The sequence below is a fragment of the Scleropages formosus genome, chromosome 22 (genome assembly GCF_900964775.1).
Source record: "Scleropages formosus chromosome 22, fSclFor1.1, whole genome shotgun sequence".
Classification (NCBI taxonomy): Eukaryota; Metazoa; Chordata; class Actinopteri; order Osteoglossiformes; family Osteoglossidae; genus Scleropages; species Scleropages formosus.
This window is the reverse complement of record NC_041827.1, coordinates 5,546,931-5,568,078: the sequence shown is the minus strand read 5'-3', so window position 1 is coordinate 5,568,078 and position 21,148 is coordinate 5,546,931. Positions and strand designations below refer to the sequence as shown.

Below are 21,148 nucleotides of genomic sequence, written 5' to 3'. Positions count from 1 at the left end.
AGTAAAAACTCTCCTCTCCCCAGGTTAATTCACAAGTTCCCTTCAGTCCCATACTTTAATCTGCAGTCTGAACTGGAACAAATACAAAAAGTCCTTTTTCCTTTCAAAGTTCCTCTGATACAAGAACAAATAGCTCATCGAACCAAGATTTAAAAGTACTGTGGCTGGTCTCAACTCGTCACGCCTCCTTCCACACTTGGAAACTATGGGGATGGATAAGAGGTTTTTCTTTTTTTTTTTTTTCTTTTTTTTTAAAAAAAAAAAAAAAAGTTTAAAAAAATGCACACTGTAGTACACATACACACACCGGAAAACAAGCTTAAAAAATACAAAAATAAACTACACGCAGAACTTCTGCATCATCGCTTGCTAATTTTTTGGGGGGTTTTTTTGCAAGGTTTTTCATGTGCCAGTCTGTTCTATGCTCCACCTCCACGTGAACCAGTTCCTTCGTTCTTCCTCGTTTCTCAGCATCGGAAGGCAGTGTCCTCCATCTGCTCTTCTCCTTACAGGGTAAACACACAAATTGATGGCAAAACCAGGAGACAAGAGTCCAGTCTCCTTGCGGTAAAGAATCTCCCAGAATGCATCTCCTTTCACTGTGAACAAGTGCTATGTTTTCCATTTTCTTCTTCCATGTTTGAAGCATTACAGCCAACTGCTCTTTCGCTTCCCACTTGTCCTCTGCAACCTCTCTGTCCCTCCCACCAAAATACAAAAAGTTTAAGCTATCTAACAGTGAGCAAAGCTGTTTGTCAATTGTCCTTCAACTGAAGGAAAGGAAAAATTAAGGAAACGCACAAACAGAAGTCTGAACAAAAAGTAAAATTCAGGTAGTCACATCATTATAAATGTAGCTTCTTCCCCTCGTAAATGTGACAGGAAATGGTGAAAAATGTAAATGTGCTTTTCATTTTTGTTCAAGAAACAGTAGTAACAAAATAAAAAGTTAAAAACACGCTTTGAGATGAGGCGTCCATGGCACCACTAAGCCCCATGACAAGGGGGTCTTCTTTCTTAAAGAAACTGTAAAGGTTTGTTTTTGCTGCCACTTTGCCTTCTATACATGGAGGGGTATGGTTTCAGTTGCAGCTGTGGGGAGGGTGAAGGATGAACAGGGACGATGGAGTAGAGGTCTGCCCTGCCCTGGTCAGGAGGGACAGAGGGCACGGGGGAAGATCACTGGTCCGACCTTGCTTTCTTTGGACCTGTGGCCTTGCTGCAGGGGCGAAAAGAAAAAGAATAAACAAACCAACCTTTTGCAGCTAGAACGCCAAGTTAGTTTGCTTTTGCGGCTTGGATGTGGCGCGTGAGTAACAGTGAAATGTAGGGAGAATTAGTGGCGACTTACACGTCTGGGGATGAAACTGGCCTTTTGGCCCCAGGTTTTCCAGCGGACCCATCTTTACTAGACTCTGCAGAGACAGGCACAGATAGTTAAGGAAAAAGGGCACGTGAACACCGCTCTACCCACTAAATGCCATCATACATCCAAAAACAGACAAGTGAACATGGCTCAGTGCAGCATTAGGACTAATTCAGCTGTATTCCTCACGGAAGCACGCAGTTTTACACTTTACCTACAACGGGACATTTGCTGAAGCAATTGGGAGTTCAAGTATTCTGATACAACTGCAAGGATCATCCTGGGACATGGAACAGCCACCTCTTGGTGTCACTATAGCCCATTTTTCTACCCAAAGAAGAGCATAAAATTCTTTACCTTGCAGCCACCGGACTTGCGTGGCTGGACCATAACCCTTTTCGTTGCGTGCCGCAATGCGGAAGATGATAGCTGGCTTGGTGGTGTAGTCAATGTGGGCATTGGAGAGGCTGGAAGTCTGCACAAGGCATGAAGGGCTGGGCCCACAGTACACACGCATGAAGGCTAGCTGTGCTGGGGACGAGGCCTTGGGCTCGCTGCTTTGTGTGCTCTGGATAGCCAGGTACACAGAGTACTCAATGATCTTCCCTGATGTCACGGAGGGAGGCTCCCAGGTCAGGTGGGCACCATCAGGGCTCTGTGAGGTAGGAAGGAGTTGATTAACATATACAGTGGATAAACAGAGTTGAGACTAAGAGAACAGGGAGGGTGAGGAGTTCACTGGGGTATCACCTTGCTGATCTTGATGGCACAGGGTGCTCCTGGGAAGCCTGGCAGGCAAGTCTTGAAGGCTGAGATTTCTGAAAAGGCCCCGCGGCCACAGGCATTGATCCCAGCAACCCGGAACTTGTAGGCCGTGCCTGGCTGCAGCTCCATTTTCTTCATTTGGCTGTAATCTGGGACAGTCCCCGAGTCATCCTGCAATGCAAAGACCACATCATCCCAGAGCTCCAATGGCAGGGCCGTCTCCCCAGCCTCACTGACTTACATAGCCAACTTACATCAGTAGCAGGCGTGTCATCCCCTGGAACGTAGTAGTGGGTGACAACCATGTTGGTCACCTTGACTATTCCTACATCAAACCACTGGTTCTCCTTTTTCACAGGGGTCTTGGCAGGGGCAGGGGGAGCAGCTGGCTTCTGAGGGGACAAGCATAAAAGTACAGTGATTTCTCTATAATCTACCACAGGAAAAAAAAAAAAAAAAAAAAAAATTAGCTCAAGAAAAACGAGCCAAATGTGCAGATGAACTATGGACACACACCCCAGCCACAGATTCGATGCCATTGGCTACTTCCGTTAAGGCTGCGGCTGCCTGCATCTTGGCCGGGCTGGCAACCACCACAGGCTGTGAAGGAGCAAAAGTGCTGGATGGGGCCAAGGCTGTAGGTGGAGCAGGCCAGGACACACATTAATATTAGCAGTCACATTGCAGTGTAACGCCAAGGACAATCAGATGGTCTAATCTTACCTTTGTTACTCAGTGAAACAACATTCTGTGCTAGTGGTGTTTGTATATGACATATCGAAAGCGTAGCGAAATCACTTCACTCACTTTCTGCAGACGTGTGCGGTAGCAATCCAGCTACTGCACTAGTTACAGCGGCTGCTATGTCGTGCTGGCCGTTGCTCTCGGAGGCAGGGTCGTTGAGGCTGTCAGCTGGGGCGAGCCCTTCAGTGGGCAGGGCCGCAGCTTGGGTATCCGCTTGCTGCTGTGCAGCTGCAGCAACTGCAGCTGCTGCCTGTGCCTCTTGCAGCTGCTGCTGCTGCTGGACAAGGGCAGCCAGATCCTGTTGGGTCAGCACTATGGGGATAGTGGTGGTCTGCTGACCATCGGCACCTGGGTCTCCGTCTCCAGCACCTAAGGGCAGTAGAAAAGAAAAGAAAAAAAAAAAAAAAAAAGGACAGTCTGAAAGGTGGCCTAAATCAAGAGGGACAATGTTTCCATTTCTACCCCAAAGGTTGGAGCCCACACTCACTCATGACGGCCTGCTGTGCAGCCTGCAGGACAGCCTGGATGGCTAGAGCCTGTGCCTCTTCCGAGGCAGCAGCTTGCGCTGCTGCTTCTGCAGCCGCTGTCACAGCCAGCTCCTCTGGAGTGAGTCCTGTCACCATCAGCGTGGTAGGCTGCCCCTCAGACATCAGCTCGGGAGGTAGAGCGAGGGCTTCCGAGTCTGTGGCTGCAACAGCCACTGAAGCAGCCTCCGCTCCTTCCACCTGGTGACAAGGGTGCAAAGCATGCCAGACAGAGATGAGGAAGTGAGGAAAGCACAAGAACTTCAATACACGTAAGCTTACGCAAAGCTTTTACTTTTCAAAGTAAACCTAGAGAAACTCAGAGAACTTAAAGAGCCCTTATACCTCTGCATGGTCTTCCTGGCTTGGTTGCGTTTCCATGGCGATGGGAAGCTGCTCCATCTGTGCAGCATCCCCCTCTACCATGGCCTCAGCTTCTTCCATAGGAATTGCTCTAGCCTCCTGGCCCTCCTGGGCTTGGCACTCTGTCTGCATGGGCTCTGCCTCCTCGGGGACCTGATGCATCTCCTCTGCTTCGGCTTCACTCTGCTGCTGCAATTGCTCCTGGGTGATCTCGACCGGGACCTCCTCACTCGCTGCCACTGAGGATGACTCTGTGATAGAGGTGATGGACTGCAGGGAGGCAGTGGAGAAATAAGGAGGGTGCAGAGGAGTAAAATTCAGGTCCTTACATGTACCTACTGGGCTGCATCTGTGTGTTCAGATCTTTTACTGACACAGTCCATTCCGCACAGGTTCCAATGATGCAGTGAACATCAGTGCTCATAGGACTCGTTTCAGTTCTCACACATTCTTAGTTAAGGCAGCCAGGTGACACGTACCGGCACAGAGGGGCCTGGAGCAGGTGTGGCCTGGGTCACAATAGTGAGGGCCCTGCTTGGTGTCGTTGTGGAAACAGTCACACCTGTGCAATGGGCGGGTGTGGAAAAGACGTCTGTGGTGCTGCTCACACCAGAGTCTCCTTCAGCTGCCTCGCCGCTCTGCTGGGCTGTAGTTACAATTCCATTAAAACAAGCTCTTATCTTACTTAACATGTCACCACAACTGGAAGACAGAACAGGTCATTAGAGTATATAAAAGTATATCGTGTACATTCTCTCCACACGCTAGCCTGCATACTGCACTGTCTTATATCTGTACTCATCTGTTTGTAACACACTGCACTGCATGTTGTGTGACAACGAAGTCCAAAGAGAAACAGAATTTTGTTCTCCTCTATGTCTAAATTGCCTATAGGTGCAATGACAAAGTTCTTTGACTTTGGAGTTATCAAAACCAAATTACAGCATTAACTGACGTACTTTTAAATTTACCATTTAATAAGCAATGAGGTTTCAGCTCACTGATTATTTGTAAAACAACCCACAAAAGAGAAAGGACATCCAACATCTTCTTTATTCACAGGTCTGCAGTTGAGAGAATTGTGTAGTAGTACCTGTGCCCTCACCATTCTCCATGCTGCAGGTTGCCGTGGTGGCCGTGCTGGTGGTGCCTGTCTCATGGGTTTCGCAGGGCGGGTTGGAACACACCCTTTGCACAGTCCCAGCTTGGTCAGAGCCCATGCTGGAGGAGACTGTGGATGGTGTGTTGGTGGTGCCTGTCTCGTGGGTTTCGCAGGGCGGGTTGGAGCACATCGTCTGGATGGCACCAGTCTGCTCGGAGCCCATGCTTGAGGACGCTTGCGTTGCTGTGTTGGTGGTGCCCGTCTCATGGGTTTCACAGGGCGGGTTGGAGCACACCCTCTGGACGGCACCGGTCTGCTCGGAGCCCATGCTTGAGGACGCTTGCGTTGCTGTGTTGGTGGTGCCCGTCTCATGGGTTTCACAGGGCGGGTTGGAGCACACCCTCTGGACGGCACCGGTCTGCTCGGAGCCCATGCTTGAGGACGCTTGCGTTGCTGTGTTGGTGGTGCCCGTCTCATGGGTTTCACAGGGCGGGTTGGAGCACACCCTCTGGACGGCACCGGTCTGCTCGAAGCCCATGCTTAAGGACGCTTGCGTTGCCGTGTTGGTGGTGCCCGTCTCATGGGTTTCGCAGGGCGGGTTGGAACAAACAGGCTCCAGCTGTGAAATGAGGCCAGAAGCACCAGTGGACTGGGAACTTTGTACAGTGCCCGTCTGGTCGGAGCCCATGTTGGAGCAGGCCATGGTGGAGGTGTAGGTGGTGCCGGTTCGCAGGTTCTGGGGTCCGTGACCCTCAGGAACAGAGCTTGCGCCTGTGGTTGTGCAGCTGGTAGAGGAAGGCGAGAGAGCAGCTGTGGACGAGGGAGGGGAATGAGACCCTGAGGCACTCTGGACTGTGCCCATCTGATCGGAGCCCATATTTGAGCAGGCGGTTGTGGCAGTGTTGGTAGTGCTGGTGTCATGGGTCTCTGAGGGGGGACTGGTGCACACCTGCTGCACCCCACCCATGTTGGCAGAGGCAACAGTGGCAGTGTTGGTGGTTCCCGTTTCATGAGTCTCGCACGGGGGATTGGAACAGACCCTCTGCACGGTACCCATGTTCGCTGATGCTGTGGTGGCCGTGTTGGTGGTTCCCGTCTCATGGGTCTCACATGGGGGGTTGGAACAGACCCTCTGCACGGTACCCATGTTCGCTGATGCTGTGGTGGCTGTGTTGGTGGTTCCCGTCTCATGGGTCTCACATGGGGGGTTGGAACAGACCCTCTGCACTCCACCCAGGTTAACAGTTGCCACGGTGGCCGTGTTGGTGGTTCCTGTCTCATGCGTTTCGCAGGGTGGGTTAGAGCAGACTAGAGTGACAGTACCAGGTGCATCCCCTGCACCGCCCTCAGCCACAGCACCAGTCGGCTGCTCAGAAGTGGGGGAGGCCAGGATGGAGACAGGCAACTCCTGCACAGACTGCGCCTCCACACCACTCGGAGTGGTAATAAGGGTCACCTGGGTGGGCTGGTTTAAGGACTGCATCGGGAAAAGGGGAGAGAAAACACAGAAAAACAAAGTAAGTTTCAGCTCTGGACTTCATTTGGTTCCATAGATAATGATTTCAATGCAACCAGTTAAGATGGGGAAAAAAAATCTCTCGCATTAGGAATGAAAGTACACAAAGCAGCCCTGCGATGTTAAGCATGGGCCTCACCTGCATGGTGATTGTGGGAGTGGCAAGAGGTGTTGCTGTGGTCAAGCTGGTCTGTGCAGCAGACACAGTGATGGCAGCTGGGTTGATCACCTGGCTGGACAGGGTGGCAATGGTGCCAAGGGTGGTGATGGGAGTAGCCAGGGAGGCGTTAGCGGTACTGACGCTCCCCCCTGCTAAGCTGGTGGACACAGTGCCTGTTACTGTCCCCAGGGTTGTCACACCTGCAGGATACAATAGTTAGGAGTGCAGGTTGCACCTATTACCAGGTGTACACTGAGTGAGGTAGGAGCTGATCCAAAAGAAAGTTCAGCAAAAGATCTTAAATTACAGCACAAACATTTCCAATCTTACCAATTCACTGAGTCTTTAAAAATATGCAGTAGCAGAAAAGTATTATATGGATACCTAGATGATATTTATTTTAAAAAAAAAAAAAAAAAAAAAAAAAAAAAATCTTAGCATGGTGCTTTACCTGTTGTCCCTTTAACAACCAGGGTAGTTACAGTTGGCTTGACAGCAGATACTGTCACTGGGGTAACGAGTCGGACACCACCCATGGGCACTGTACGCAGGATAGTGCCTGGCTGTCCTGGTGCACCCTTCAGGACCACCTGCATGGAAATATGTACAATAGCACCTCTGAGGAAACTGCAACCATAGTAGCAGCTTTATTGCTCAATGATATTCTGAGTTGCCTAGAATATTTATAACATACGCGCAAATAAGAAACAGCAGCACTAATTAAATATACACTAAGATACAATATCTCGGTGGCATCCAGACGCATAAAGCCCAAGGCTTTTCGATAGACACCAACACGGTATAAAACATGCGGTTTTAGCAGTTCGTCAACAATGATCATAAACTAATAACAGGACAGCAAAGTTCTGTGTTCACTTTTAAGCAAAGTGCGCAGCTCACATTCTGTCTCGAGAGTATCATTTGTACCATTTCGCGTGCTGAGTCTGCTTTCAGGACAAAGCCTAATACAAGTGTAACTTGTGTTATACTGTATTGTCTGTGAACTGAAACTAGGTAATAGTCACACATGAGCCAGGTATAAGTTGGATACCTGAGTGAGGCCCTGCTGTCCAGGTCCTGTACCCAGCTTAGGCACAGCTGTGATTATTTTGCCAGGGGTGCCTGTACCAGAGGTCATCATCTTGGTGGTGATGATTGTGATGGGTGTCTTGATTCCTGGGCTGCTGGTGACACCTATAGTTAAATAAGAACACATTTTACATCTCTCTCACATTCTACCGCTGGATGATAATCCTGTTTTACTGCCCAGTTTTCTTGTGTAGCCAAATCATTCATGAAAACCAAGTACTGACATCATAATTTTTACATGCAAATGAATCCAAAAATAATTAACATCAAGGCTTTATAAAGATCTATTTTGATTTGGCTTTCCCAGACAGCTGGTGTTAACCACTATTAGTGCTGTCATTAGTTACACAACAAGTTGCATGTCTTGCTGTGCTTTTTGCAACATTCTGGATTCAGCGTTCGGAGGCAATATTTTGGGAAGGCTGTCATCAAAATGGAACCGAATTCAAAACAAAAGTTTTGAGTAACGCAAGAAATCTCAACCAAATTTGAAAAATTCTTTAAATCGCATTATTCTTGTTATACTGTGAACTCCATTTGAACTGTTTAGGTCATTGCTGACCTGTCGCTCCAGGCTGGGTCATGATGGCCGACATGGGGATGGTCTTGATGATGGTAGTAGTGCCTGGTTTTGTTGTGGTGGTGGGTGACACGCTGCTGATCCCCAGGATGGTGGGCTTGCTGCCAGTGCCCCCAGCCTGGGTGGTGGTGATGATTGTGGTAGGCTTGCCATCAGCTGATGTCACTAGCTTGAGGATAGTGCCTGCTGGAAGGGGACCCTTGGTCTGGGGATACAGGATCACACAGTAACAAGCCACTAGTCAGTTTTACATTTGCATCTACATTTATATACTGATGTTTTTTGCCAAAGCGACTTACAATGTTAAGCTATTTACAATGATTTCCCCATTTATAGAATTTTGTAATTTTACCGTAGCAATTTAGGGTAAGTACCTTGCTCAAGGGTACTACAGCTCAAGGTGGGATTTGAACCTGTGACCTTTGGTTCCAAAGGCAGCAGCTCTAACTGCTACACTACCAGCTACCCCTTCCACCTTAGAGTTTACCTTTGCAGGGGCTCATTTGTGAGGACATACAGCCTTGAGGGCCGAGCAACTTTTCTTTAGAATCCCAAGAGCTCAGAAGTGCACTTAAATGAGTTCAGTTAGAGTTGCAAGTTGAAACAGATGGCTGACTAACCAGCTGTGAACTGACCTAACCTACAGACACACACGTACACTCACACATTCACTCCCCAATGCTGACCTGTATGATCTGGGTTACTGGGCTAGTGGACGCCTGGCCGGTAACTGCAGAGGTCTGCACCGGCTTAGTCTGAACCACAGACATCATTTTCCCAAGGTTGGAGATCTGGAGGACAAAGAGAAAGCAAATCTTACTGAAATGACTGGATATACTTTGACAGTTAGCTGACACCTCAATGCACACAGCAGCACCTGATCACAAAACAAAAACCATATTATACACTCCATGTTAAAGCCTCTCCGACAGCAACAAAAATAATGTTCAAAAATCTCTCCTACTGTTTATTAGAATTAGTTTTTAGACAATAAAACATCCTTTATTTTCCTACAGATCTCCACTCTGGGATTGCGCTCATTCCATACCAGAGTTCCACCGCTCCCCACAGTGATGGGACTCTTGACCAGGGTGATCGTCTTGGTGACACCACCCACTACGGTGGTGACCACCTGGGCCTGCTGGGCCACAGTCACGGTGCCAGACTTGTGCACAGTGATGATGGGACGGGATGGTGTGCTGGGGGTGGACACAACAGATGTGCCCACTTGGGCAGCTGCCGTCTTCAGCATGCGGGTAGCCGGGTTGCTCACCTGTGATGGTGACAAATTGTTAACCGTAAAATGCCTTAGTAAAATCCAATGGAAATGGTCTGTTATTCTAACATCTGATGAATTTTTAAACGCAAAGAAATACATCTAAAGCCATGAGTAAACATGCTACACAAAGGCTTACTAAAACTCTTCATTGAATACAGGCTAAAATTGGTAAAGAATAAAATTCCAGCTAACTGAATGTACATTTTATTTGCAGTCACCAGTAAGTGGAACAAAACATGTTTCCTACCATAACAGGGGAGGCCACTTTGACGGTGGTAGGCAGGGTGGTGGAGCCTGGGGTTACAGCCACAGTTTTGACAATGGTGGCCCCAGCTGGCATGTTCAGCACTGTGGCTGTAGAGGAAGGTGGGATCTTTTGCGTAGCTGCGGCCGCTGCAGCGAGGGCGGCCATTCCACTCATCTGGGAACTGCTTCCGATCGGCTGCAACAGACAGAAGAATCCTCAGCCAAAGCCACCAGACTAATCTTTTCATTTCTGCCTAAAGTCAGTCTAGGAAACATGCTGAGCTCAGTGAAAAGCAAAAGAAATCAATTCACCATTTGTCGTACCGTTCCTTGAGGGCTCTGTGCAGGCACAACCATACGGACACCTGCCGGGAGCGAAGTGACTGTGACAGGGGACTTCACAGCCTGATTTGCCTGTCGCACTGTGACAATGGAGGCGCCAGCGCTGGACTGAGGTGCGGCCACCTTCAGGATAGCTTAGGAAATGCAAATGCAGCTACACATTACCACACCTTGTCATCCTTTTGTGCTTCTACAAACAGAACTGCAATACACCTTTGGATTAAGGTAACTGACAATCCCAAGGATGTTAAACAGACACACAAATGCGCCAGCACTGAGATGACGCTGGCGAGGACAGTACGTACCAGGGGCCCGGGCTGTGGCAGCAGCCAAGGGGTTTCCTGGCACAGTGGGGAGGACAGGCAGCCCTGAGGTTGTGGGCGAGGCAGACTGAGGTACGAGGGTTATGCCTGTGTGCGGCAGGTTCTGGGCAGCTGGTGCCGCTGCTGCTGGGGCGGGGCTCTTGGGCGAGTTATTAGGCAGCGAGGGGGCCGGATTAAGGGCCGGTGACGTGGCAGCAGTGGCAGCAGGGATGTCGTATTTCTGCAGCTGCAGCAAGTATGTATCAGCTGTGGGCACGGAGCCCCAGCTCACCTCCAGCGAGTTTGTGTTGGCACGAACCAGCTGCACACGTGAAGGAGCAGGGGGCCTGTCTGCATGCAGCACACATGGACGTTGTCAATTGCATTTTCAGTTACAGTTATCAGAAAATTCAAAGCAGGATAAGCTGAATCACATCTTAGTACAAGACAAAAACATACTGTGCCATGGGTCCCAATGCCACAATTTATTCAGAAAAGGATTTTAAAAACATGTGTATTACACCCAAAAGCAGATAACCTAGAACATTTAACAGTATTCCAGAATGCTCACCTGTCTCCAAGTACCAAAGGTCCTTGCAGCAAACTTGGTTATTCCAGGCCTTGCGGTAGCCGTCTCGGCCGCTCCAGACATAGAGCCGAGAGTTAATGGCGACGGCACAATGCCCTGCTCTTGCTCGCGGGATGTTGTCCTCCAGGGTGTCCATCAGCACTGTTTCCCAGGTCATAGAGTCTGCAGAGACAAACAAAAGGATGATTCCTGATTATATACACCATGCGACAGCAAGAAGAAAACTTTGACAGGAGGGCAGATGTTAAATCAGTGACTACATTTTGGCCAAAATTATTACAACAAGAAAATCTTGGTGCTACAACATCAATTCTTTGTTGCTTAACAGCCTACGTGACTAATCTAACTCGGTCTCAGTCAAGCAGCATTCACGTACCCAGGTTCAGACAGGCCAGTGTGTTTGTGCACTTCCATTCTTTCTCATGAGTGGCCACCTTCACGTCGTCCATCACCAAGGGAACCCACCCTCCAAACACGTACATCCTTGAACAGGAATGACAAAAAGCCATTCAGATTAACACATTAATAACTGGACTACCAGCAGTGGCTGCACTAGCCAACAGAAAAAGAAGCTCACTTGTTCGTGATGATGGTGGCAGAATGGAGGCTGCGAGGCAACGGTGCTGTGCCACTAACTGTTGGCTTGTTCCAGGTAAGGGTGTCTGCACAAAAAGATGGAATGTCAGCACTTATAAAATTTTGTGAGCTACCAGGAGACCAGTGCAACTTTTAGGGATTGCCTCACCAATGTCGAGTGTCCAGAGGTCACCCAGGCGGCAGCCGCTCATGCCCCCATAGATGATCAGTCGGGATTTCCTGCTCTCCCTGTCAGTATAGACCACAGCAGTGTGGCTCTCACGGGGCGGCGGCAGCACGCCGTATGTGATGGGGATGTCCCAGCCGACAACACTGGACCCTGCACGTAGCTCCAAGGTGTACAGGTCGTTCAGGTACCTGGGCAGGAAGACACAACAAATCCATTTGGACAAATGAAGCTTCTGTTAACTGTGTCTCGGTACCTTCCCAGTTACCAACACCACATGATTTAGTCCAGCAGTTATTCCTATAGCCATATACAGTTAGTTATACCTAGGAATGTTGTTTTTGGGGTCCTCGCTGTCATTTGCCAGACCTCCAAACAGGTAGCACTTATTCCCCACCAAGGAGAAGCTGTGACCCAGGCGAGGGCACGGTGGGGGGCCATTCTTAGGAGCTTTGGGCTTCAGCTTTTTCCATTCCCACCTACTGGCCTGAGGAGCAAAGAGAACATTGTCAAGATAGAGGACTTGTATACATTACTTGTTACTTTGTCCAAAATCACCACGCATACCTAAGATGACCAACTGTAAAAACGACCAATTAAAAAAATATCTACCGCTTGGTTGACCCTTAAAAAAGGATAAAAACTGCAGAACAGAACACTGCCGTGTAAACTCTAGGAAAAGGTAAACTGCATTTATAGAGACTGCACACAAACTAAACACGTTTAGTCCACACTGCCTGATTTGAATTTGGAATCAAACTGAATTTTATCTTGTTCAGCTCATCACTGCTACAAGGCTGAGAGCAGAAGAGTGGGAAACATCAGAGGAAAGATGTTTAACAGGCTTCTTACCTGCAGCTCATACAAGTCGTTGCTGTATTTGCCGTATTCCACCATTCCCCCGAACACAAGCAGACGGGTTCCATCGCACACAAAGCCATAGGCAGCGCAGCCTGGGGGGATGTCACCACGCACCGCTGGAATAAACCACTGGTTTGTAGCTGGAAATGACAGTGGACAAAAATTACCATTTATTCAAATGCGTTTATGAGACAAGCCTCATGCAGACAGCGTTAAAAAAAATCATTAAGAATTTCTTAGACAAATTAATTTCACACTAAATGTCTAATATCAAAAAGTTAGGTGGGAGATTGCTTTGCTGGGCATTTTAATACGCACATTTCTTAAAATTTTGCTAGAGAGAGGGGAGAACACACTGCAACACAGTGCCTGCTGACCTTGGCCTTGCCTTCACCATTACTCAGCCCAGTTCAAACTTCCCTCTTTGCTCGGCAGCGGTGTCCGCATCCCACACGACACCACACCCTTTTCTATAAACTAAAACAGCGAGTCTCATTCTACAGAGAATAACACAGCCTTCATAAACCTGTACAGCAAGCACAAGGAGGAACAACACCGCAGTACAGAGCAACTGATGCTCCAGGTGGCACTTTATGGAATTATGTACACATTTCACTGCGTAACTAGTGTCAACATTCAGCTGTTTCTCAGCTGATACTAGGCAAGGCTGTCAGTATAAGTAGTCCAGAGCAACAGTGCCCTGATAGCTGGCCATAAACATGAAAACCCTTGAAGAAAAATGGGTACAGGAAGAAAGGCCTCATGGATGCCAACAGACCACTATGAATAAACCAATTGTCATACTTAATTTTTCTTTTATTTAACAGCACTACCCAAGTTGTTGGAGTGAACATGTTCTGATACCATCTGATTTTTAACTTGTTTTAATGCTTCAAGATTTCCAAAAAAACATCATGGATTTCAAGGGTTTTCAAAACAATTTAAATCTCAAGAAGTCATAGCTAGATGTGCAACATTTTGCATATAAATGCCCAAGCGCTGATTTTAGCTCGATTCATAATGTCATTCTTACAGAGACTGCGGGAACTGTTTTACACCACAGCAACATCCAAAGTGCTGCTAAAGAAGTCCAGCTTGCCCAAGGTCTTTTGGACCACCAGGGATGCACTTTATCTTACCATTAATTTCTTACCTGTCAAAACCATGCATTTAAAAAAAAAAAAAAAAAAAAAAACAGAACTAAAACTATTTGGACTATCAGCGATCTCAGACCCCATCACTCCTACCTCACTACAATAACTCGAAATGACAAAGGTGGGCTATACTGCGCCACAGTTGGTGCCCTTGAAAATTCAAAAGTCAAACAAACGTAACATGGCTCATTTCTGAACACGGCTGCTCACATAATGTGTGCCGACAAAAACTGAGCTATTGGACTTCAAGAATCATATCTCTGCTGGCGAAATTTGTTTAATCCGAGTCGTATGTGGCTCTGGAAAAAAAGCATCCCGTAGACAAATGTAAATTGTAGAAGTGGAGGATGGTAGGGAGGTGGCGCCTCACCGACAGGCTCAAAACTCAGAAGTTATAGGATCATCTAAAGCTTCTTCACCTTTCGCTCGATTCTCCACTCCTTCGAAAAATGCAAGGCAGCACTTACTGTTCGTGATCGCTATCTGTTAACGTGTTTGGCGAAGCTCTGGCACGTGCTTCGAATTGCTACGCCAGCTCTTTTAATGAAAACTTAAAACAGCAAAAAGTTTACAGCAGCAAGAATTTTGTCACTCAGAAGTCCTCAAGTTGGGGACCCACTGTATACGTACTAATCATAGTGCACAAAAGCAGCAGTAATATTAAAATTACATGGGCAAGCACTGCCAATTTACCACCCTGAATTACAGCTGCATTTTACTAGAGAGCACGACTGAATCTACTTTTCCATTCTCCAGTTGTTTGCAATAAAATCATCTCGGTGCCCTGTCAGTCTGAAGAAAGCAGCAGAAGTTCACTTACATGAAACTACTGCCATATTAAGACTTACGCTTAATGCAATATTATGTAAGAATATATTGTATGGGTACTGATTTTTAAATCAGCCATACAATGTCACTTTCAGATTAACTAATATGACCAGTTCTCCAAGTTGTCCGCACACCTCATATTCTCATTTTAGGGGCACCTGTTGGTGTAGTGGTTAGAGCTGCTACCTTTGGACCCAGAGGTTGCAGGTTCCAATCCCACCTCCAGCTGTGGTACCCTTGAGCAAAGTACTTTCCCAAAGTTACTCCAGTAAAGTTACACAGCTGTATAAATATGCGTAAATAATTGTAAGTACATTAACATTCCAAGGCGCTTTGAAGAAAAGCGTGAGCTAAATGAACAAATGTAAATTTAACATAAAACTGCTGACAGTAACTCCAGGATTGCCGCCAACGTACTCCAAGCGAAGACTTAAAAAAAGCATTCTAAATGAGCAATAAATTTTCTGGACACAAAGCAAACATGTACCACACTACTGTTCGGGCACAAGCCCTGCAGTGTCAACGCAATACATAGCACCGTTCAGATTTTAGGATTTAACCAAAAGTATAAAAGCTGTCTCACTTGCCAGATGTCTGTTCACCAGGTGTGTCAGATGTGTGTGCTCCCTTCACGAACAGACTATTTACTGTAGGCCAGTGGCCACACCCACCAGTCCTGACACACACACACACACACACACACACACACACACACACACACACAGTGGGAAAGTGGGCGTGTGCTGCAGATCCGCCCCCTCACAGCTGCCAACATGTGTATCATGCGCACATGCAACTTAGCTGCAGGCTCAAACCCACTCCATCCACACCTTACAAATTCACAATTTTCTTCACTGGTCCATTTAATTAAAATTTATGAGGCGGAGGGAAAATTAAGGTCTTGCCAGTGTTAGGAAGCTGAGAAAGAAGCCAGAAGTATGACCACTGGACAAGCGTATGTGCTCAGTCAGTCAACGCTTGCCACTGAACAGGTTTTGCGAAGATTTTACATACTTTTCATTCATTTTAAATGAGAATCGATGCTGTTTGAAGTGACAAAATTAAGCGTTACACTACAAATAAGAGGTATCCCATCCAGACTGTACTCTGCGTCATGCGCTATAATTGCAGCAGGACACTTTTTCACCCATTTACACAAGATGTTATTATTGGAGTAATTCAGGGTAAGGTAGAGATGGAGGTGGGGGAATTCAAACTGGGGATCTTGAAATGGCATAGCGCCACCTACTGGCCCAAACACACAATTAAAATAAGTGACACTTCCAGCTGAGTAAAACAAATAGACACGATCTAACAACCGAGACGGCCACTCTAAAACGCACATTTGTAAAGAACAGTTACACGAGGCGTGTTTTAAGTGAGTAATGTAATGAAGGGCTAGAACGATAAGTCCTCCGCGGATACGATGTCAAGCTGAAATGATGTGGCTCGACTAGTCTTCTCTCTGTCAGAGAGCTTCACCACAGCACCCCGGGCCGCGTCCAGCGCAGTCAGTGGGCAGTACATCTCTCTTCACTCATTCCACGCCTCGTCCACGAAAAAAAACTGAACTAGTTAATAACAGGTCATATTTTGCGAGTGTCAGTCAGAGATACATTTTTAGACCTTCCAGGACCTGTCAGCAGCCCGCTCGACGTGTGTTGTCTGCGCCGGGACTCTCTGAAGTCTTCACAAACACCGCACTGCGCAGCTGCGGTGTGACTAGCTAACCTGCTAAAGCTAAAAATGCAGTGTTATAACTAGCGTAAAACGTAAAATTTTACTAAAAAAAAATCCACAACAGGCAAACTTTTTTTTTCTTTTTCTTTCTAGAGAGCAGTTTTGCTCGACGCAGCATCCCGCGAACGCAGTACTGATGCCGGTGCCGCTGTTAAGACACTGTCGCGACACTGTCACACTATCCAGGCGGCAACATCTTCAAAATGGCGCTTCCAATCGCGAAGCATTTCGCTACACGAATCCAGATTAAATAAGAATGTCTCGGGTTGCAAAGAAAAGAAACAATAAACAAGTCGTCAACTTCAGATCTAAATGTATAACTATCGTATATGTTCAAGTAACTTAGTACGCAAAAAACCACCAGAAGGAGAGTGTGTGGCAGACAGTTCGTTTTGCGCGCCATTTTTCTTTGTATTTCCCTCCTTTCGCTTCAGTCCCTGTCACTTCGGAGTCTTTAGTTTGACACCAGGGTATCCGAACAACATGCCACCGCATGATTTTAGCCCAAACGAACTGGAACTACAAACATGGTACGTTTATGCAAAACCAAAAGATGATTTGATTTTGACTTTATGCCCATTTGCCAGTAAATGGAGCCATGCGCAGACAGACTACTGTACACATTCTAATCATTGCATTCATGCACCGCTTACGCAGCACAGGAATCCTGCAAAGCGCATAAAGAGTTACACTTTTGCGTCTCCCAACACATCTGGTAGGCAGAAATTAAAATGTAGCTGCATACTGACAATTTCAGTAACATGTCAAAACAGTTAACTGTGCAGATTAACCCTTCAGGCCCAGTGTGAGTGAGTGCATAGCATACGGCACTTCTGATCTAGCAACGCAAATTGAAATGTAGTGCGAACTCTTACCCGTGTTGTAGACGTGCAGCTCGTCCACAATTCCTTCATTTCCTCCCCCGAACACGACCATAAGCTCTTTGATTGCCACCGCTCGGTGGCCGTGTCGGGGTCGCGGGACGGGGCCGGACCAGCCCAACACCCGCTTCCAGCGCGGCTGCAGAACCGTGCCACCGGGCGACGACATAGTCTTCTTCAGGACGAAGCGAAACACAAATTAACGTTCCTTTCCCAATCCGACACACTCCAGCACAGAGCACTAAACTACTTCTACCGAATAAAAATTCCTGAAAAAAATACCACGTACGGAATCAAACGTCTTCGAGTGACTATAAAAATGGATACAACATTTAGATTATACGAATTAACTTGGTATTTTATATATATTATATTCAAGCAAACTACGTGTTTCGAATTGAACAAATTCAAGAAGCTGTAAAATCCATGGGAGCCGCCATTTTATCGTTGCTTGCGGGAAGATAAAAAAGCCGGCTTGTATCGAGTGAACCCCTCGGCCGCCGAGAAGCAAAATCTCGTGCAATCGGTAAACCTTGTTTTTCAATGTAATCAACTACTCGTGTTTCTTTTAAAAAATTGCATGATAAAAGTCCATCCTGCAGTTAAATCCCCTCAGAGCCAAAGCAGTGCCACTCCATGGGAGTCGCCATCTTGTAACCAAACAAACTGACTCCGCCAACCTAAAAAATGGCGGCGTAAAAAAATACAAAATAGCAAACAAGCAAAAATCGAGGTTGATGCAAGACTGCAACTATGGCATATAAATTATTATTACTTTGCTTGCAAAATTACAACTACAAATTAAAATCCGAGACAAAATGTTGTGTTGCTGCCATGCAGAAACCGGATATGCATTTACTGCAGAGAGCTATTTTCATGCCTCTCTGGAAGTCGCCATCTTGTCAAACATTCAGTGTAATCACCAAACTGTGCATCTCTACACAAGGACTTAAAAACCGTGAGCCTTTCTATGTGAAAGCAAAATCTTCATAAATCTTAAAAACATACAATCCTCAAAAAACGCTAGAATAAACTAGGTTTAATTGACACGCTTCCGTGGAGAAGTCTTAACTCAACTGTGCTACATTAGTGCATCCGACAAACTAAAACTTTGGATACAGTTGTTGGGATGACTAAGAGGTTTATTGGACATTTCAGAAAAACACAGAGAAATTAATTACATTGTTCCCGCAACACTCAGATTAAAAAATATTTTTCTTTTCACGCCGCCCCGGTGGAAGCAGCCATCTTGTCGTCAACAGCCCACTTAGTTACATCCCAGAAGAAGAAAAATGGCGGATGTATTCCCTATAACAAAAAGAAGACCATTGCTAAACTTTTCAAAACACAAGACACTTACGCGTTTCAGTGTATTATATTCAGCAAGATGTGTTTTGGGGTCAGACTTGAAAAAAAGTAATTGTCTGCGTTTGATTTACTGAGAAGTATCTGCTCTCATGCCTGCCTGGAAGCCGCCATCTTCTTGACAACCTCAAAAAAAAGGGACAGCTCCCTGGACCCAAAACAAACATGGCGCCAATCTTAAATAAACATGGCGTCTGTCAGAAGCAAATATGGCGCCCAACTCAGTCTTTTGTTTATTTTTCAATGGTTATAAACTGAGCAGAATCTTAAACGAGATCTCATCAGGGCTTAGTGTTTAAGGGTAGTTTTTTGTGCATTTAATGAGTATATATATTAGGTCTGGAATCTATTATTCTTTAAATAAAGACACTTTCATTTTACGTACAGTGAAATTGGGCAAAATGAGGGCGGGACCAGGAGGAGGGACGGGCAGATTCCTCCAGCAGCGCTAGTTCTTTACGCTGAGGGAACGTTACTCTCTCCTTGTATCTTTACAATGATTTTGTCCAGTCCAGCAATTGTTCGGTTGCCCATTTTATTTGTTTCAATGTACATGTAGACTAGCGTTCCCCCGGCCGAAGTGTAGACTAAACAGAAGTTCCAGCTAAATGTCGAAGAATGTTCCCCTCAAGGACAGATGCGTTTGAGTTCACCAATAGTGTAATTCCGCAGTGGTCGCTAGGGGGCAACAGGCAGCGGGGCAGTTTAGCATTTTATCACTTCAGTAGTAGGGCTCGCGTTTCAAACGTCAAATCTTTAAATATCCTGCTGTATAAATAGGTAAAATTCTGTTGCTGCTTTAAATAAAAGAATTAGCTAAACAAGTCATTGAGAATAATAAAAAATACCATACTGTATTTACAGTACCCTCTTGACTTTTGTAGTAAGAGTTTACCATTTAGCCCATCATGTGTTCACACATAGTAGTGATGGTATACGTAACTTCACAAACTTGAGCTCAGAAGAAAATTTGTGGTTGTCAATTTAACACGACAGTTTCAAACAAATACACTAAAAACTCAGGGTGCATTTCTTCTCCGCAAAAGCTAAATCTCTTACATTTCCCTTACTTTTTAAAAGTATCAATAATTTACACAAGATGTTCGCTGCTGGAGCCACAACCTTTTTACCATCAAATCTTGCAAATTTGACACAAATATAAAAAGATGTGAACATTGTTGTGGATATCGATTGGAATGGTTTAAGCGGAACTTTTTGGTCTCTTGGGAAGTCTGTGTTTGGTATGGTGTGCACAAATATGGAGGCCCTTATTTGTCCTGCTTGTAGCTTCAACCTACATTTATTCATGTCGCTGATGCATTTTAACTTGCGGTGTTGAGGTACTTACAATTATTTACCCATTTTTACAGCTGGGTCATTTTTACTGCAGCAATTTAGGGTAAGTGCCTCGTTCAAGGGCACTACAGCTGATGGGGGAAATTGAACCTACAACCTTTGGGTACAAAGGCAGTAGCTCGAGCCACTTTACTCCATTAATAGAAGGAAAGCTATATCCATTAAACACCATAAAGTTAAAACTACAGAAACTATTGCCTCAGTCAACACTTATTTCATGGGTTAAAGATAAATGATCTTATAGCCTGTGGGAAAGTGCTATATGTGCCATATTACAGGAGTATTAATGGGATGGGGAAGTTTTTTAGAACTTTGACAGTCTACTTATTAGACAGGAAGAGGTTCGAGGTGCTCATGTATCATTAGATGGTGTTACTTCCTAGAAATAGTGATGAAAACACGTATGCGCATAGATAAAAACACACGAGAACAAAGCAGCTAACAGACATCAAAATGGCAGAAGTAATGAATTTACATCCACATTTCTTCGTTTAGCAGATGCTTTTCTCCAAAGTGATGCACAACTCAGTGAAAACAGAAGTCCGAGTACATTACATGGGTAGCTGCATATAGAATTGGTGGAGTACATCATTTTTTAGAACAGGTAACATTTACATTTATTTACTTAGACACTTTCTCCAAAGCAACTTCCAATGAACTCTATGTAGTGTTATGAGCCCACACACCTTATTCACCGTGGTGATTTACACTGCTAGATACACTACTTATGGGTCACTCATCCATACAACAGTGGAACACACTCTGTCACTCACACACTATGGGGAACCTGAACAGCATGTCTTTGGACTGTGGCAGGAAACCAGAGCACCCAGACTAGGGGAGAACATGCAAACTCCACACAGACTGAGTGGGGATCAAACCCACATCCTCTCGCACCACCCAGGCGCTGTGAGACAGCAGCGCTACTTGCCAATTACATTACATGAGTACCTGCATACAGAATTCAGTTAATGAATGTTGAGGAAATGCTTGCTAAATGTTTTGTACATCATTTTCACTTTGCACGCATTTGTATATGTATTGTTTAACTTTTCAGTGTAACTTTTTTCCTGGCATGTATATGAAGAGGTTTTTTTTTTTTTTCTTTTTAATAGTATTTCCTCCTTTTTTAGTATTTATTCCCTCTTTTACTGCAGTTATTGTATTATTTTAGTTTTATTTATTGAAGTTTTAGAGTATTTATTCTGTACATGTTGTTTTTATGTTTGACTC

The 21,148-nt window shown here is 45.8% G+C and overlaps 1 protein-coding gene across 4 annotated transcripts; it reads right to left on the bottom strand.

The window, feature by feature from the left end:
- Nucleotides 1–279: 279 nt before the first annotated feature.
- Nucleotides 280–18,720, bottom strand: hcfc1a (host cell factor C1a). 4 transcript variants are annotated; one of them, XM_018725825.2, is made up of 28 exons: nucleotides 18,555–18,720; nucleotides 17,189–17,369; nucleotides 12,583–12,731; nucleotides 12,057–12,217; nucleotides 11,713–11,921; nucleotides 11,545–11,629; nucleotides 11,344–11,450; nucleotides 10,950–11,129; nucleotides 10,382–10,729; nucleotides 10,047–10,210; nucleotides 9,736–9,930; nucleotides 9,258–9,482; nucleotides 8,896–9,000; nucleotides 8,192–8,414; nucleotides 7,592–7,734; nucleotides 6,992–7,130; nucleotides 6,520–6,740; nucleotides 4,856–6,341; nucleotides 4,242–4,408; nucleotides 3,745–4,032; nucleotides 3,363–3,600; nucleotides 2,939–3,244; nucleotides 2,648–2,766; nucleotides 2,386–2,523; nucleotides 2,117–2,302; nucleotides 1,724–2,021; nucleotides 1,352–1,415; nucleotides 280–1,219 (listed from the first exon to the last, which is right to left on the bottom strand). In XM_018725825.2, exons 2-28 carry the CDS (start codon nucleotides 17,361–17,363, stop codon nucleotides 1,180–1,182), a joined length of 6,159 nt encoding a protein of 2,052 aa, XP_018581341.2. In that variant the 5' UTR covers nucleotides 17,364–17,369; nucleotides 18,555–18,720; the 3' UTR covers nucleotides 280–1,179. The 4 variants fall into 4 exon arrangements, with proteins under 4 accessions (XP_018581341.2, XP_018581342.2, XP_018581343.2 ...); XM_018725826.2 differs by having other exon boundaries at nucleotides 4,868–6,341; XM_018725827.2 differs by having other exon boundaries at nucleotides 10,059–10,210.
- Between the last annotated feature and the right edge of the window lie 2,428 nt (nucleotides 18,721–21,148).